The sequence below is a fragment of the Anolis sagrei genome, chromosome 2 (assembly GCF_037176765.1).
Source record: "Anolis sagrei isolate rAnoSag1 chromosome 2, rAnoSag1.mat, whole genome shotgun sequence".
Lineage (NCBI taxonomy): Eukaryota > Metazoa > Chordata > Lepidosauria > Squamata > Dactyloidae > Anolis > Anolis sagrei.
The window spans coordinates 237524374-237542880 of NC_090022.1; the positions used below are offsets into that span (position 1 = coordinate 237524374).

Here is an 18507-nt window from a genome sequence, read left to right on the forward strand (position 1 = left end):
AGGTTTAAGCCACTCCGCCACCAAGGGCTCTAAAAATATGATAAAAATATAATAAACTCAATAATAGTTCCAATATAGGCCCCATATACACTGGCCCAATTTTTAGGCCCAATCAATGGTAGGAGGGAGACCCCTCTTCCTAAAAATACCAAACATGGTTTGGCATTGCTGGGTGGCCATCCTAAATGTCCTTTGTTGCCCCCCCCCCCCCCAATATTACTATGGTCTCCAGCTGCAACATGGTACCTACCTTTTCCCTATCACTCTCATTGACATCAGCTATGGTGATGGGGTGCAAAGGAAGGGGAGAGAGAAAAACATGCCCCATCTCTCCAACTTCCCTTCCCAATGCTCCCTGGGACCACAGCTGACATCAGGATGAACAACAAGGAAAAGGTAGGTGCCATTTTATGGCTAGAGACACTGCAACATGGAGAGAGGGGAACAGGTGTTTGCCATTCTGTGTGCCTGGGCCACCCAAGCCCAGGGAAAGTGGGACAATAATCAAGTCAGCTGTGACTGGTTCTATGTAAAAAAAAAACTGGCCCAGTTGTCCTCACTTCTCTTAAGTCGGGGAAAACTCGAATTTTGAGGCAGGATTTGGGCTTCACCCCTACTTTAGTTAATGTAGCCACCACAGGGTTGATCCAATTTTAGACTGACCTAAATTCTACATCAACTTTATTGGCACATCTATACCGACCTAAATGGTCAGGTTAGATGTGCCAATAAATATGTTTTTCCCTTTTGGACACTGTTCAGTCTGAAATTTGTTTCTAAGTGTGCTATTCAAAATTGCTTCTGAAACCTGACTCTGTCCCAAAATGAATTTTTTCAGATGTTATCTAGGCCCACACATACACGCACCCTTCAGGTGTTTGGCTCTTTGTAATCTGACTTTCAGCCAAAACAAAACAAAAAAGTTCAATGATTATTAATAAGGCAAATCTGAATAGCTTTGTTGCAGGGAGATAGATGAACTGCTCTTCATTCTTTACAGTTAACACTTCAGCTCTACAGGATAAACCAAACAAATAATTGCCAATAAATGGTTTGATCATTTGGCATGGGAACAGCTTTGATTATTCACAAGTTAGGCCCTATATTCACATATTTAAAAAGAAAAAGAAAAGTCTGCTAGCATCTATAATTATGTTAGTTTTGGCAAGAATAAATTTGTGTAGTAGCATTATTTTCATGCTTATTGAGGCTACTGCCATCCTGCCTCAAACATGAAATTTTATAGCCACTGCAGACTATATCTGCTTCTATTTATAATTCTATGTTTTTTTCACAATTTCTCTGGATTTTTTCTTTCCTTCAAACAAATCTGTTAAGGGAAAAGGGGAAAAAATAGGTGCACAATGTTTTTTGTTGGTAACAAAAGGAGCTATCCAACTGGAATGACCCACTGAAAAATATATAAACCAGGACAGGTCTTATAGCAGCTGAAAGACTAAAAGAAGGATATAAGGTTTCTTATCTACAAAATAAAGTTGTTAAGTCCTTAAACTGTTGCAAAACTTTTTATTACAGTTGTTGTTGTATTACATTATTTACAATGAATAATTTCCATTGATTTATTTTTCCTGTCTGTTCCCAAAATACATGGCACATTTTTGTTGCTGCACTTTCTTTCACCTCTGGGTTTTTATCTAGAATCCTTTGTTTCTATACAATTTGATTTGTTATACTATAGGCTTTCTGCCCTCTGGCATATTCATCATTCCTATGTATTGTGTATAAAAAAATGATTTCATTTAAGAATCAGAGCTTTTCTTATAAAGGTTTCTGAACCATGAAGAAGATAAGTGAAAATGTGATGCTCAGAAATGTGAAAGAATCAGAGTTGCATGTCCAACATAGACTGAACAATGTAGAAAACATCGAAGTGTATTTTTGAATGCAATGTACAATATTGAAAAGACTGTTTAGGAAGAGAACAGATGTAGGATTGGTAATTATATGCTGAAAAATAGGAAACATGGGAAGACTGTGATGACAGGAAACATCAAAACATAAATATGAATGTGGTTTATCATCAGCATACAATCTGTGGTGAGCTTTCCCCAGCTTAAATTGCAATACTCTCACTGCTGAAAAGGTTATCTCATGTCAATCTCATGTAGCACTAACCATTGGTATGGAAACTAAATAGCAAAAGAGGCTTACCTGAAGGATAGATCATACTTTTTTGTTCTACACATACTTAAAGAAGGAAATATTGGCAGCTCCTTTAATTCATTATTAGTTTTGATATCATCCACTAGTTTATTAATGAAGTCAGTAGACTGGAGTAAAGAACATGAAACTGTTTAATCCATTTTGTTGTTACTGTGCGCCTTCAAATCATTGCCACCTTATGGTGACCCTAAGGCACAATTATCGTGGAGGTTTCTTGGCAATATTTGTTCAAATGGGTTTTGTCTTTGCTTTCGTCTGAGATCGAGAGAAAGAGTGCCTTGCCAATAGTCGCCAAGTGTATTTCCATGACTGAGCAAGGATTCAAACCCTAGTCACCAGAATTATAGTTCTCCATTCAAACCACAAATGTGTGCTTTCCACCTATGCTACCGTGAAGCCAACAGGAAATTGAAAGTCACCTGTGAAGGTCAAGAGCTTGAACACTGTTTCCATCCTAAATATCTCAGTGTCACCTTAGATCAAAGAGTAGCATATAGGAAACACTGCTTGAACACCAAGCACAAAGTAGCTGCATGCAGTAACATCTTGCGGAAGCTTATTGGCAGCACATGGGGTGCAGACCCAAAATTAATAAGAACATCAGCCCTAGCCTTGTCTTACTCAACTTCTGAGTATGCCTGCCATGTTTGGCATAGGTCTGCCCATGAAAAGCAGGTGAACCTAGCATTGAATGAAGCATGCAGAATAATCACAGGATATCTTAAACCTACACCTGTTGATAAACTCTAAGAGCTAGCTGGCCTAGCGCCCCCCCCCCCCCCCCCACTGTGAAAGCCATCCACTACATGGCTACCAGCCTCCCCCCAGTAGACTCAAATCAAGGAAAACCTATATGAGAACTACCGCTCTTGGCACCCTCCCCCCCCCCCCCCCCCAGCAACAGCTAGAGTATCCCTCTGGGCAGCTAAACCAGGAAATCCCAACTGGATGGCCCCCCACGAAGGTCTTCCTCCAGGGGCAAACCAAGAATAGGCAACTTGGAAGTCCCTAAACAGACTCAGAAGTGGAGTGGCAGATCAAAAGACGACCTGGCAAAATGGCACTACCTAAAAGAATCCCACGCCTTATGTGACTGTGGGGCAGAACAGACATCTTTGCATCTGTATGCTTGTCCGCTATGCCCTGCCTCATGTACAGAGGAAGAATTGTTGGAACCTACAGACAATGCCATTGCTGTTGCCCGTTTTTGGTCAAAAGATATTTAGCCTCCTGTGCTCCTTCTATTTTTATCAGTTTTATACTAATTTATGCAATGCTTTTGATACAAAATAAATAAATAAGTAAAAACCACTTCACCATAGGAGCTCACAAGCAGTTTACCATCTAGTATAAATTAAAGAGGAAAATATACTCCATGGAATATAAATATGAATCTAATAACTAAAAAAAAGTCATATCTATGTCTAAGGGGAAAATATCTTATTGAATTGAAAGCATGGAGATGATAATATATGTTAGCATATTTTCTCACAATCAGATTTGAAAATAAAATCTATGTATATTTCTTCATATTACTCTATTTTGAAGTGACAGTTTTCTCTTTTCGCTGTTTTCATTGACACACTATACCACAATGAGGCCAAATAACATTTAAATGAAAGCAATAAATTCTAGTAAATTCATCATATTTGAAAGCAGTATTTTTCATTAATTTTTGAGACAGGATTCACTATTAAACATGGTAGCAGCACAGTCTCTTCCCCCGAAGGGGTTTCCTTCCTGCTGCTGCAAATGGCAAAAGAAGCAACTGTGCCAATAAACTGGCCAGAATTTTGCACATGCAACCCCAATACGTCTCAAATATACAACGGCTTTAGGCTATGGGGGGAAAATAGAGGCCATCAAATATTAGTTAAGGAGTACATGGAAGCTATTTAGCAAGAAAAATTATTTAGTTGTTTTCTCTTTCAGTGGGAAGAAGAGAAAGTGGGGAGAGGAGAGGGAGAAAAAGGTTTTCAGGAAAATGTTCTCTGGGAATTTTACACTCAGGTACAGATATTTGTAAAAAATGAAACCGAGCCTATTCAGAGACTGCTATTCAGAGATGCTTGGGGTGCTCAACTACTGGGTGTGGCGTACAGGGAGAATACAAACCCCCTGCTCTGCCAGCTCCACTGGCTGCCAGTCTGCTTCCAAGCACAATTCAAAGTGCTGGTTTTAGCCTATAAAGCCCGAAACGGTTCTGGCCAGCTTACTTGTCCAAACGTATCTCCCTCTATGAACCACCTTGCGTATTAAGCTACTCTTTTCAGTTAAAAATACATACTCTTATTCAGAACATTGCAAAGAATGAACATGTTGGCATCACTATTGTGTTCCATGCACTTTAAAGAGATGTGTGCCATTAGTAAATACAAATTTGATATCTAAATGAGATTAGAAGGGTATATATTTTGGAGAGTAAAAGATATAACCATTTTAACTGTGAGATATGTTTTTACTGTTTATTGTTGGTTTTTACCGGCACTGAATTCTTGCCGAAGCTGTAAACTACCTTGAGTCCACATGGGTGAAAAAGGCAGGGTAAAAATGAAGTTAATTAATTAATTAAGATCTGCCGGGAAGGCACTGCTCTCTGTCCCATCTCCTTTGCAGGTGTAATTGGTGGGAACGAGAGACAGGGCATTTTCAGTGGTGGTCCCTCGGCTGTGGAACTGCCTCCCTAGCGATATTAGAGCAGCCTCTCCCATCCTGGTTTTCAGGCGGAAAGTCAAAACCAGGCTGTGGAACCAGGCATTTGGGGAATAGTATTAATGTGCAATATATATCCACGGAATCAATAGCGAGATCAGGTGCTATGTTTTTAACAGTTTTTAATTGTATGTATGTTTTATTGATTTCAAAATTTAATGTGTTATGTGTTGTATGCTTTATGTGCAATGCGGCACTGAATATTTGCCAAAACTAGAAGCCTCTATGAGTCCCCTCTGAGGTGAGATAGAGCAGGGTAGAAATACCGTAATAAATAAATAAATAAATAAATAAATAAGGTCATTTTTATCATTTAAGAATGATGCTATCTGAGTTGGAGTGACCACTTCCTGTATAGGTTCAGTGTTTAGGGTTAGGTTCTGTGATTCTACTAATTTAATCTGAAGTCTCAATCAAAACAGTCAGGTTTGAAGTTGGATTGAAATGGATCTACATATTAAATGGGCATTTCCAACAACAGCTTGGTTCTTTTCTGGACCATTTATAAACCAAAGCCAACTTTCAGTTTAGGTTTGGTTTGATTTCCCGATTGTTCTTCTCCTGGATTGACTGAGTGCATTTGTCTCCTTAGATTTGTTATTTCAGTTCAGTCTTACAAGGGCTGATTAAAAACTAAACGCTTCTCTGAGAATCTGGCAGTGTTTGTACCTCATGTTCATATCCCACAGAAACGGAGCCAAGGGATTCTGTTTCGGCTCTTGTCTGCATCTGTCAGGCCCTGTGAGAAAAATAACTGGGAGTAGGGAACTTGCAAAACGTACAGACATTCTTAATAGTAAATGGCACTGCAGGGTAGCATGATGATTCTGTCTGGAAATTTACATAATAAATGTGCACAATGTAAAAGTGGAAAGATGCAGGGTGTTTTGTTGTTTTTTAAAAGATCTGTCAAGTTCAAAAACTTCACAAGAAATATCAGCTCCAACATATGATTTTATTTTTTCTTTAGCAAACGCTTCAATTAATAATAATAGAGAGAGATAATGGTATATTTTTAGTGGCAGCTGGATGCTTGTACATCTACTTCTCACTGAAATTTGAAGGCCATTTTGAATGCAGTAAATTCCACCAATCCTAAATTGTTCCCATAGTCTACAAAAATTTCAAAAAGTATTTTCTCCTATCCAGATAAGAGTTTTACAAGCAGCAATGTCTTTTTTTTTTTTAAAGGGTTGGGAATGTTTGCAAGCAATGTCTAAAATTTCAAAAGTGTGACTAAGGGCACATCTATACTGAACAATTAACATGAAGGGCACCCAAATCAACTCCATGTGAGCTAAACTATGCAAGTAGCTTATTCGGTTTAACATGGGGCAAATCTCCTTAAAGTGGCCTTGATCTCTATTAACCAAAGCTGTGGAATTTCTGCCCCAGAATACAAAGTAAACAGCAATTTTGGGTCCACATAACAGTTGGACCAGTTCCAAAACAGAACTAGCTGCACATGTTCACATGTCCATCCTATGTTCACCAGGCTTATCACAGTGGTCTCTGAGAAAGAAATTGGTTTTCCTAGTTGGTTTTTCATCTGGAGTATTTTTGTTTTTGTTTTTGTTTTTGCTTAAGCACAGGACCCATCTTCCTGCCCATTTTTAAAGATTATATTATTATTATTATTATTATTATTATTATTATTATTATTATTATTATTATTATGGATTTTGCTTAAGTGATGCAGTTCCAAATTTGGAGGCATTCTGTTTCAGAGTAATTCCAGACATAATGATAGCCTATGAGAGTGTGGGAAAAAATAAGCAATGTAGGCCTACTGGGCCTACCTCCTTAAGGGCCCAAGTAAGGGGCCTCATAACTTAACTAGCACAGGGCCTCATTTGTCCTAAATACAGAGCTGTTCCTCTCCCACAGGGAGAATGGGAGAGGACAGTAAGTGGGAGAGGAAAGATGCAACCAGGTGCTGAACCAGGTTTGGCACTACTGGGCAGCCAGGACTTCCTCTTACCTTCGCAGCATCGGGAAGTCTGGGGGGGGGGGGGGGGGGAGTGTTTCTGTAAACCATGCCACATCAGCCCCAGGATAAGAGTTCAGTATAGGTCCACCTTGATCTACACTGACCCCTTAAAACACAACAGTTACACAGGCCTTTTCAGGTTATTGGATTTTAGTGTAATATTCATAAGTTGTCAAATATGTGACTATCAAAGAATTTTATCATGCTTATATCTGTGTTGAAGAACCGTGGGATACGTGTGCTTGATGATTAAAAGCAAAACACTTGATGCAGATGACTTTATTTTCTTACAAGTTTTAATAAGATTATTAGATAAGGAAGGGTTTTTTTTTTTACTGCTATGGTAACTGACCTACTTTTCTTTATAAATATTGTCAGCAACATCAATCAATATTCTTGCAGGCTTGTGAACCATCTTTTCAACATAATTCTGGAAATAGATTGTGTTGATTTCCTAGCTGGAAGAAAAATTTCAGATTGCTTTTTGTCCAGCTCAAATGCTATTGATCTGTGCTGTGTCAACTTAGGACTGTTGCTGAAAAGGTAATAGTCTATAAGTATATATACTTAGTTATATCATATGATGTTACACTTCAGGTAACATAAATACTTTTAAAGTGGTAAGTTTTTTCAAGACAAGAAACAGAAAACCTAAGATCTGTCAAATTCTTGTCCTCAGCTAATTCATCCACTTAAAGCAGGATTTTCATGGCATGCCTGATAAGACATTACTCGTTTTTGTAGCATAACTAGTAACCAAGTTTTGGAAAATTACTTTATGACATCATACTTTGCAAATCCTCCACCAACACAGCTGATGGCTAATCAGGTGTTTATCCTTTATCTAAAATTCTTGGGGACAGAAGTATTTTGGAATTTGGATTTTTTTAAGTTTCTGAATATCTGAATTTGAGTATACATATGTAATGAAATATCTTGGAGATGGGACTCAAGTCTACACACAAAATTCATTTGTTTTATATATGCCTTATTTATATATCTTGAAGGTAATTTTATACACAATATTTTTAATAATATTGTACATGAAACAAAGTTATATTGTCCGATGAGAAAGTAAAGCTGTCACAAGAAGAAGAAGAAGATGATGATGATGATGATGATGAAGAAGAAGAAGAAGAAGAAGAAGAGAAGAACTTTATTTTTCTAACCCGCCTCCATCTCCCCGAGGGGACTCGGGGTGGCTTACATGGGGCCAAGCCCAAGGCAAAATACAATTAAAAACAAAACAATAACAAACTAAAACAGCACAAAACAACATAGCAATAATAAACAAGTATCAAAAGCAACAGCAGACTAATTTTGGAGGGGAGAAAGGAGGACCACTATGCTAACTGGTTAAAGGATAAGGTGGTTCAATAATGTGGATTGAAGCATATAATAGCACAGGAAATAGCATGGAAACAGAGCAATTAAACAGCTCGGCCATTCATATGAATAATTCTGTTTTGGAGGTATTTGGGATTTTGCAATTCTGGATAAGAGATGCCCAATTTGTAGTACAAATAAGTTATTTTTGCAAGCTCTAACTATACTTAAAATGTGCTTAGACCTATACCTCCAGTTGAAATGACAAAATGCCTGGAAACATCAAGTAAGCCAAAATATCACAGAATGGTTTTCATGGTATATAAAACAAAAAAGAAAGCTGATTAAAAGATTAGATCATGAGAGCTAGAAAGGTGTAGTAGATTAACCAGATGTATTGTGGCTTAGAGAAGATAAAGTTTCAACACTGTTATGAAGGGAGGGTGAAGCCAATGCCAGATATATGGCTCAACAGGAAAGCAGGAATAATTTAATTGCACATGTTATTACTAAAAAGCAACGTCATTTCTATAACCCAGAATTATAACAAGCTAAATCTGAACTTGAGTTGGCCTCATTTGTAGAACACGAGAAAGTTTTCCAGGATTTTTGTGCACCTTGCCTATGCAACTTGACTTTAGTGCTTATGCTCCTCAGTTCTAATCATACTAATGCTATCAGTTAGTCTCTAAAGTGCCACTGTGCATTTGTCTCATAATTATTTTAGTGGGCTAGTAAAATGTGTATGGATGGCAGACTATGACGGAATACAGCAGAAATTTTAAGGATGTAAAGGACACATGTAACCCCTTTTAAGAGACTTATTTAGATTTTATTTATAAAAAACAGGTCACTCAAAGGTGATCCCTATCTTCATTTTATAATTTTCATATCATGTATCCATATTCTATACATACAATGATGCTTTAAAAGGAGAGAGATCACTTCCAGTGGATCAGGACAGTATTTTTAAGAATACAAACTAATATAATAATAATAATAATAATAATAATAATAATAATTTTATTTCTTAGCCGCCTCTCCTCATGGCTTGAGGCAGGTTACAACATTACTAAAACACACAATCAACTAAAAACATTATGTAAAATACACATATTAAAACATATTTCTACAAAATACACATTAAAATATACAGAACAAAGATTAAACATAAGATGCAAGAATTAAACTTAAGGCTTGACATGTGACTGTACAGGGCCCTCCTGCCAAAAGGAGGGCTTGACATCCAGCTGCCCAGGGCTCTGCGCAGCAGCATGTGATTAAGAGGGCCTTCCTCTCAGCAGGCCGCCATGTCCTCCTGCCGAGAGGAGGTTGTGGTACACGGCTGGTGCTGGGGCCAGAGGAAAGAACCCAAAGGGCCGCATCCAGCTCATAGACCTTAATTTGCCCATATCTACTATATAGGGTTATCAATTTTTCCAGTAGTTCCTGCATGTTTTAAATTAAAGTGGTCAGTTGAATATGACAATTGGCAAACCACTGAAGAAGAAACTTTTTTTAAAAAAATGAAAGAATAATAAGAAATACTGTCAAACAAGAAAGACAGTGTTTGTTTCGCATTATTGTTTGCATTTCATTGAAACAAAAACATATTCCACTTTGTTCTGCCTGCTGTATTCAGGAGAACTTTTCCACGACTATTTTTTTTTTTAAAAAAAAAAAATCAAAATCACAAACTGAATAGGATGCTTATGGCATGGTCAGAAAGGACTTCCAAGCACGAGTTCTCCATATCACTCATTCTTTTGCCTTCTTTTTCTTTTTTGCTGAGCATTCCATTGCCACATTGCACTGAAAAGCTCTTGTTTATTAACATAGTTAAGGAAATCATGCTTGTCTCAGAGTACAGACAATGATAAATGACATTTCTCAAACTATGCAAGCTGAAAACGTTCTTTCTCTTTGGAATGGCTATGGAGAATTCGATTTGCAGCAGGACAATCCAATAAAAGCAGCATCTGATTTCTCTTTTGTCTGCTGTGGAACGTGGATCCCTGCCAAACAGACCGGTCTTTCCCTCAACAGCATGTGAACAAAATGCCCTTTTCTGCCCTAATCTACACATGAAGCATATTTTTTGAAGAAATAATTTTGAACACTTCACGTTAGCTGCAATTATTATGCAAACCCTTTTTAGAGCATCCCTAACATCCCAGGGGAGCTCTCACTTCAAGGTACAGCAACAAGGGCTCTTTCACATGACTTCCATTGTGCAGGGACAATCACGCAGTATTTGCACTGTTGAACCTGATGACACTAGCAGTGAGTAGTGAATGAATAGAGGAAAGGCTGGGACAGAAGAAGGAGTTTTAACAGAAGCACAATTCAAAGCGAGATGAAGACTGTTGTAGAGAAGATGGCAAAAGATGTCACGCTACCAAATACAATTAGTGGTAATATTGTTCAATTAATATCTTTTTTTAAAAAATTAAATCATGTTTTGCAGGCCTACATGTTCATAGCTTAGGACTGATCTGTGCCTTATTTTTTAAGACAACATCTGTGGACTAGATTCAATTTTAGTTCCAAATAGAGCATACATAGTAAAACCAATGGGACGGATGTAAACACTCAATTCCCACTCAAGGAGGTAATCAGTCTCCTATAGTAAGGATAAAGGTTTCCCCTTAACATTAAGTCTAGTTGTGTCTGAGTCTAGGGGGTGGTGCTCATCTCCATTTCTAAGCCAAAGAGATGGCATTGTACGTAGACGCCTCCATGCTCATGTGGCCAGCATGACTGCATGGAGCACCATTACCTTCCTGCTGAAATTGTACCTATTGATCTACTCACATCTGCATGTTTTCGAACAGCTAGGTTGGCAGAGATTGGGTGTAACAGCGGGAGCTCACCCAGCTCCCAGGATTCGAACTGCTGACCTTTCACTTAGCAAGTTCAGCAGCTCAACAGTTTAACCTGCTGCACCATCAGGGTCTCCCAATTGGTCTCCTATAGTTAAGTCTAAAATTGTATTTAGCCCTAAATATGAAATATGGCTAAAATTGTCTGTGTGTGTGCAGTAAGGATTAATTTAGCTAAATTGTTATAATGTACCTTGAAGCAATGTTCTACCAATTATAGAAAGTACTACCAATTTCAGTGGTAACTTTTTATATCTTTTCAGTGACATAATTTTAAGGCAATCATCCTGGATCCCACATCCATGATATGATAAAAGCAATGAATGGCATAAGGGCTAATTAAATAATAATAGTAAGTTCAAACAGTTTCCTGAAAATGTATTGTCGAAGGCTTTCATGGCCGGAATTACTGGGTTGTTGTAGGTTTTTTCGGGCTATATGGCCATGATCTAGAGGCATTCTCCCCTGACGTTTCGCCTGCATCTATGGCAAGCATCCTCACTACCTCTAAGGATGCTTACCATAGATGCAGCTGAAACGTCAGGAGAGAATGCCTCTAGACCATGGCCGAAAAAACCTACAACAACCCAGTTTCCTGAAATTCTGTTTACTGAGCACCAGCTGCCTGCAGCAACTGAGGGGATTCAGGACATGGGAAGGTGAAGAACACCACCTCATCCCTCTCTATCCTAGAACAGTGCAGCCGGTAGCAATCTACCAGTAGTTATGCAACTGTTGGACTGTCCTATATCCCCTACAAAACTAGGTCCCAAGTATGAGTAACAAGCTAGACTGCTGGAATAGGAAGATGGAAAGGTCAATGACCATTAATGTCCCATTAAGAGGAACCAAGTGAGTCCTTGATTCCCTAGAGAGTTAGAAGTAATGAAATAAATGTAATAGAGGAGCCACCATATGCTATAGTATCTTGCCCAAAAATGGGAAGTTGAAGACTGGCCTACAATTATTTGCTATAGTAGGATCTAGGGAAGGATTTTTTTTGTTTCTTTTTTTTTTTTAGCAGAAGAGATCAGTGTATCAAGAGGAATGTGTGTCCTTGCTGTATCTGCTGGATCTCTCTATGTCTTTCATCCTTCTGGCCTATGTTTCAATATACACACCTACTAGAATCTTAAGATCTACAAGAGTGCGCTTTCTCTGATCTCACCACCACCACAAACTCACCTCATGAGGACACTGGAGAAAACCTTTTCAGTGGCTTCTCCAATCTCTGGAATTCCATTCAAAATTCAACCAAATGCTTTCCTGAAACTTTGGAGCAGTTCTGTGCTTCATGGTTGATGTGAACAGTTGAGCCAATTCAAATTTGGTGGTCCTATTGTTCACATGGGCCAGCACCACCAAACTGTTTTCCCTGAACTCCATGGCATAGAGAAAAGGGGTGTCGCTTTTTTCATTGTTGTTACCATGGTAGCTGTCACAAAGCTTCAAAGAACTCTTGGCGGTCACCAAGAACCTTTGCCAATATCAGCAAAGCTACTTGAGCAATATGGGGGGAAAGGAGAGGACTGAACCTCATATCTTTAAATTCAGGTCATTTTGTCAAGTCTGAATTAAAAAGTATGTATGTTTTCCCTTAACAGAATTGTAGAAGAAGGACATTCCAGTTGCATCCAAGAAGGTATCACATTGCAAAATTCAAGATAGTATGTGTGTGGCCTGTTAAAAACTAGTGCCCATGTATTAGAAAACAAATGACTGGTTACAGTTTGAGAAAGATAATTATTTCTTGTATTATAAGAAATAAGAAAAAAGAAGAGAAATCAGATTACACAGAGTTCTTATATGTTCATATAATATCAGGTAAATCAGAGTTGACATTTCAGACAGGCAGCACTGAATCTTAGGCGAGAAAAATAAAACTCTCTCTGCCCACTAGCTGAATAGGCAACACCAGACTGACAGCAGCAGATGTAGACTTACCACTGGAGCAGTTGGGTCCACCCCAACCAGGCTCACACTGACAGGTGTTTGGAGCAATACAGCGGCCATGGATACATTTATCAGAACAGTGAGCTGTCAGAGAAAGAAAGCAATCAGTAAGAATAAAAATGCTGAATTAGAGGGGAAAATAACTGCCTAGGTTTTCCACAATCCAGCTGTTTCCTACTGTCTCCTGTTCCTCTTAAAAACAAGGCAAGTGCTAGCATATTTAAAGTTCTTTATAACTTCCTTGCAGTAACTAGGTATTTAATGACTGCAGATTGTCCTCTCTAGTTTCAAGATTTCAGCAACCATCCTAACATGGCACTTATCCAGTTAATAAAAAGAGTCTTTTGTCGTCTGTTTATAAAAAAAGAAGACTTGTCTTTTCTTCCTTTTTTTCCTCCTACCCTTTTTGTTTTGTTTTTGCTTACACAATAAATTTAACAGGTATCTTGTTGTTGTGAGCCTTCATGTCATTTCTGACTTATGGCAACCATAAGGCTAAGAGTGTATGACTTGCCCAAGGTCACGAAGTCATTTTCATGGCCTAGTGGAGATTTGACCCCTGTTCTCTGGAGTTGTAGTCAAATGGTCAAACTCCTCAGTGGGTATATTTGAAATGTGTTCCTACATCAACAGATACACATGTTTATTTTACCAGATGTATTTTTTGGTTTTTTTTCCTTCAATTTCAAACACATTACTCAATATCAATATTTTTATTTTTAAAGAGGTAAATTATTCTGATTTACATATAATAATCATCCATTATTATTATCATTATTATTCATGACAATCTGAAGCTGTGTTAAGTAAGAGCTATACGATTAAGTTCTGGTCTTCATTTGTTATGAAGCAAAAAGAATTGCACAGCTGTTAGAGAAATATGTCACACACTAGTAGCAGCTGCCAGGATATTTACATTTGGGCTGCATTCAAAGACATGGGACAATTTTATTAAGGTATAAGTGGATGTGTTTGTGTTATGATTTGCCAGGAAATGTTAAGACCAGATGAAGGCAGATGCTTAAAGAACAAAATCTATTTAATAGTGCAATCCTATACATGTCTTCTCCCTAGAGGTAAACTCCCATTATGTTCAATGTAGCTTACTCCTAGATAAGAGGCAACAGACTAGCAGCCATAAAGTCTAGTTCCCTTGGAGTAGTGTATCATCAAGGCAGATAACCTGTCTGGCATCACTTAATTTTTCTACAGCATTCTAATAAAATGCAATGTTTTCCTCAAATGCAAATCGGGAAATTAACACTGGGCAAAACATGACAGATCCAGGGTGGTATAATGATTTGGGTATTGGTCTAGGACTCTGTAGAATCCCCACTCCTCCATGGAAACTCACTGGGTGACCTTGGGCAAGCCACACTTTCTCAGTCTCAGATAGGACAAGAGCCAACTCCCTCAACAAATCTGATTAAAAAAATCCCTATGACAGCTTCATCTAATAGTTGTCATAGGTTGGAAACAACTTGAAGATAGCAGTTTCAATCAGTATTACAAATCAGTGACTAGCAACTAAAAATAAAGCAAGTCCTTATACTGAACATTACATTGGACTACCTATGTATCATTTACTAAAACTAGATATGACTCTCTGGTGTTTGAGGTACAAATTTCATCTCATAGTTGCTACCAATCATTTAACTCTATACACCAATGATTGAACTTGACATGCTCTGCATGCAAACATGTGGTTTACCACTGAGTTATGGCACTTCTCCATATGTTGCCAGATATTTGCTGCCCACAGGAGATCATAGCAAGAGGATGATATAATGCTGACATGTAGATAATTTAATTTCTTTTCAAATCATCTTGCCATTTGCATGTGCTGATACTTTCAAATTTAATCTGTGTAGAAAGCTATTTTTATATTTTGTTGCACTGGTTTATGTCAGTTAGTATAGAACAGAGAAGTAAATTGTGAATTTTGGTATACTGATGCACTTTTCCCCCATAGGTATATAAACATATGTTTGTATATAATTTGTACATTATTAAATCTAACACACCTGAATGGTGAAATGTAATGTTGCATTAAAATTGTATTACTACTATATATGGAACTTGTAACATAATATAGTGTATTAATTATTTTATTGGCATGCTGTTAACTTTGAAGAGGTAAACACATTTTAAAATCTTGCATAACTAGAATGTGATTTATTTTTAATTATTTTATAAAACATAGGTTTTTATATAAAAAAGACTTTATATAGGGTTTTTTTCTATTTGCTAAATTTGAAATTGCAAAAAATATTTGTCTAAATCAAACTGGCTAGTAATCTAGATGCAGTTCCTAGCTATCTAACTGTCTATCTATGTATGTATCTATCTTTCTATCTATGAATCCCACCCATGGGAGAAAAGCAGCATTAAAACTGTGTGTGTGTGTTTGTATGTATGTGTGTGTGTGTGTGTGTGTGTGTGTGTGTGTATATATATATATATATATATATATATATATATATATATATGAAGCCCCCAGTGAGTTGCTGAACTTGCTGGCCGAAAGATCGCCGGTTCAAATCTGGGGAGTGGGTTGAACCCCGGTTTCTGCCAACCTAGCAGTTTGAAAACATGCAAATTAGCAGTTCAAAAACATGAAAACATGAGTAGATTAATAGGTACTGCTCTGGCGGGAAGGTTTAGAAATGGAGATGAGTACCAATCTCCAGAGTCAGACACGACTGGACTTAATGTCAGGGGTAAATCTTTATCTTTATCATATATATATCTTTGATTACTATATATGGTCATCTTCCTTGTTATAGTGCATTACTTTGTAGTGAGAGGTAATACACTTCTGCAGATGTTATTGGACTGCAATGTCCAGTGTTCTTCGCCATTAACACTGGACACATCTTCATAGACACTTAACCCTGAAAAGAGAATATATCAGTTCCTTAGTGTCTTCATTACTTACAGAGATGATTCAGGTTAACATGACCTTGAACCCCATTGTTTGGGAGTTTTCCTGACGATCCTGAGCAAACCATGACTTCTGGTTGACATAAACAATTGGGAAAGTTCTGAGACAGAACCAACTGCAACTGTTAGATGCCATCACACAGAATGGCATCTAACTTGCCCCAGTTGTCCATCCACTACTGCAACCTCAAAATAGCTTGTGGACCTCCCTTGGTGACAAGGAGAGTGATTCCTCCATCCTGCCTGAGGACCACCAGCCATTTCGATACCAATGGTTTCACTTGCCATTGCTCCAAAAAGTCCCAACTTGCTCAGAAGTATTTGTGGATCTCTCTAGGCCATCAAGTATAATTCTAAGGTATGCTTCCAGCCCAAATGTAATAAAAATATAGGTTATCTATGGGGAGGTCTTGGAACATAGCCCCTATGGACATGGAGGTCATACTGTACCTATAGCATGTACTTTTCTTCATAGCCTGCTATTGCCAGTAAAACAGAAACAATCTATTCTATTTATATCCACAGGGTCAACATGAAAATGGGGATGATTTGGAGAGGAATGTAGAATTAACATAATTACATTATCTATGTTTTCTTTCTACTCGTTTTATGTTGGGATTTTTTTTTTTAGTATCTCAGCAAGGTAGAGACAGTAAAAGCATGCCCCCCCCCCGGGGGGGGGAAGTCATTATTATTTGTGGCTCCTTTCTGCCCTATCATATCAAAAGTTGTAATTTGACAACCAGTGGAGTCATCTCAGGGCATCTCAGAGAGTGGTAGAGAAGCTGAAGCTACTAGCCAATGTTTTCTGGAAAGTTCAGGGAAATAAGACAAGGTCTGTTTCATTTTTTTAAAAAACTACAACCAGATGGGAGTGTTAGGGAAGCTGAGCCTTGTGAAGAGTAATCAACTCTTTGTGTCCTGTCCCTTTCAAGGTCAACGTTCATGGAAACTAAGAAATCCATCTGCAGACTCACCTCTGCAGTAAAAGACTATGGTTTTGTTTCTCAGTGTCTAAGAAAGCCACTGTCCATTTTTAACCTCATGCACTAGGACCTTCCTGGCTGACTGACAGCTGAAGAAATAATCAGTGGCTTTTCTAATCCTGGCACCAGAAATGCTAGACAGGAACTTACAATTACCAGATGGAGCTGTCTATCAGAAACAATGTGCATCTTATCACCATTTCCAAGAAAAGGGAAGTGGGAGAGGAGCAAATTAAAATAAACTACTGTTGCGAGTGAGAGCAGGTAAGACCAAAGCACCTGCATATGAAGGTCTATTATCCAGAGGCACTTAGACAAATGCAATAATATTTAATGGGTGTTGCTGCTTTATAGTTATTTTTGGAGGTATCTCCTTTCAAAAAAAACTTCTAAAGCTGTACAGAGGTCCTATGGTTTGGTCTTTTGTTTTGGTAAAACTAAAAAATACTTTAGGTTAAGTAAAGACACATCAGAGCCTGAAAAAAACATAAGTCTAGATAAATTTCAGAAGAATTATACTTCCAAATTAATGTGTTTAAAATTACATTGGGAATGAAAGTTGCCATCACTTCACTATTGGAATAATAATAATCACCATCATCATCATCATCAAAGTATGGATTGCCGATGTTGCAATCCCAGGTATCAGCAAAATTGACAAGAAGCAACTGGAAAAACTTACACAATATAAGGATTTAAAGATAGAATTGCAAAAACTCTGGCACAAGCCAATAAAGGTGATCGTGGTGACCAGTGACCAGTGGTGATCGGCATACTGGGTGCAGTGCCTAAAGACCTTGGTCTGCACTTAAAAACAATCAGTGCTGGCAAAATTACCATCTGTCAGCTGCAAAAGGCCACTCTATTCAGATCTGCACACATTATTCAATGACACATCACACAGTCCTAGACACTTGGGAAGAGTCCGACATGACATTAAATACAAAAGCTAGCATAGTGATCTTGTTTGCTGTGTACTAATCTTGTTCTGTATCAAATAATAATAATAATAATAATAATAATAATAATAATCTTTATTTCTATTCCACCACACTTCCCCGAAAGGACTTGGGTGGCTCCCAACATAATATACCATTTCTCCTCACAATGCCCAGAACAGCTCACACTAAAATAATGATCAAACTAAAACTAAAACAAAGAACAATATCAAAGTGGTTAAATAATAAACATCAGTGTCAAAACAATAACTAATTCCACTGATAGGGGAAAAAAACCCAAAATGAAACATATTCTGCCCTTCTTTAATGGCACCAAAAGTACAATGAGGCTTTTAAAATGCCTCTTGAGGATGGCTGAGACAGTTGTCCTTCCTTAGATTAGGAAAGTTAATTAAACTACATTTATAAGTGGACTGCCCACTTACATGGGACTAACCGAGACATTGCTTCCCAACAGGTGAATGTTGCTTTCCCTTTTCCACATCAATAAACTTTGAGACTTACAAGTAAACCATTGCATCAGAGAAACATTTGAGTTTCTGCTAATATGCATTTTCACTCCTGTTCTTGGT

At 37.8% G+C, this 18507-nt stretch overlaps 1 protein-coding gene across 3 annotated transcripts in view; it reads right to left on the reverse strand.

Moving 5' to 3' along the window:
• Positions 1-18507, reverse strand: part of MEGF10 (multiple EGF like domains 10) — a 129380-nt gene that overhangs the window by 76781 nt on the left and 34092 nt on the right. For all 3 annotated transcript variants that reach the window (XM_060761994.2, XM_067464468.1, XM_067464467.1), the window contains exon 5: positions 13039-13131. In XM_060761994.2, the coding sequence (XP_060617977.2) occupies positions 13039-13131 (93 nt within the window). The remainder of the gene's footprint in view (positions 1-13038; positions 13132-18507) is intronic.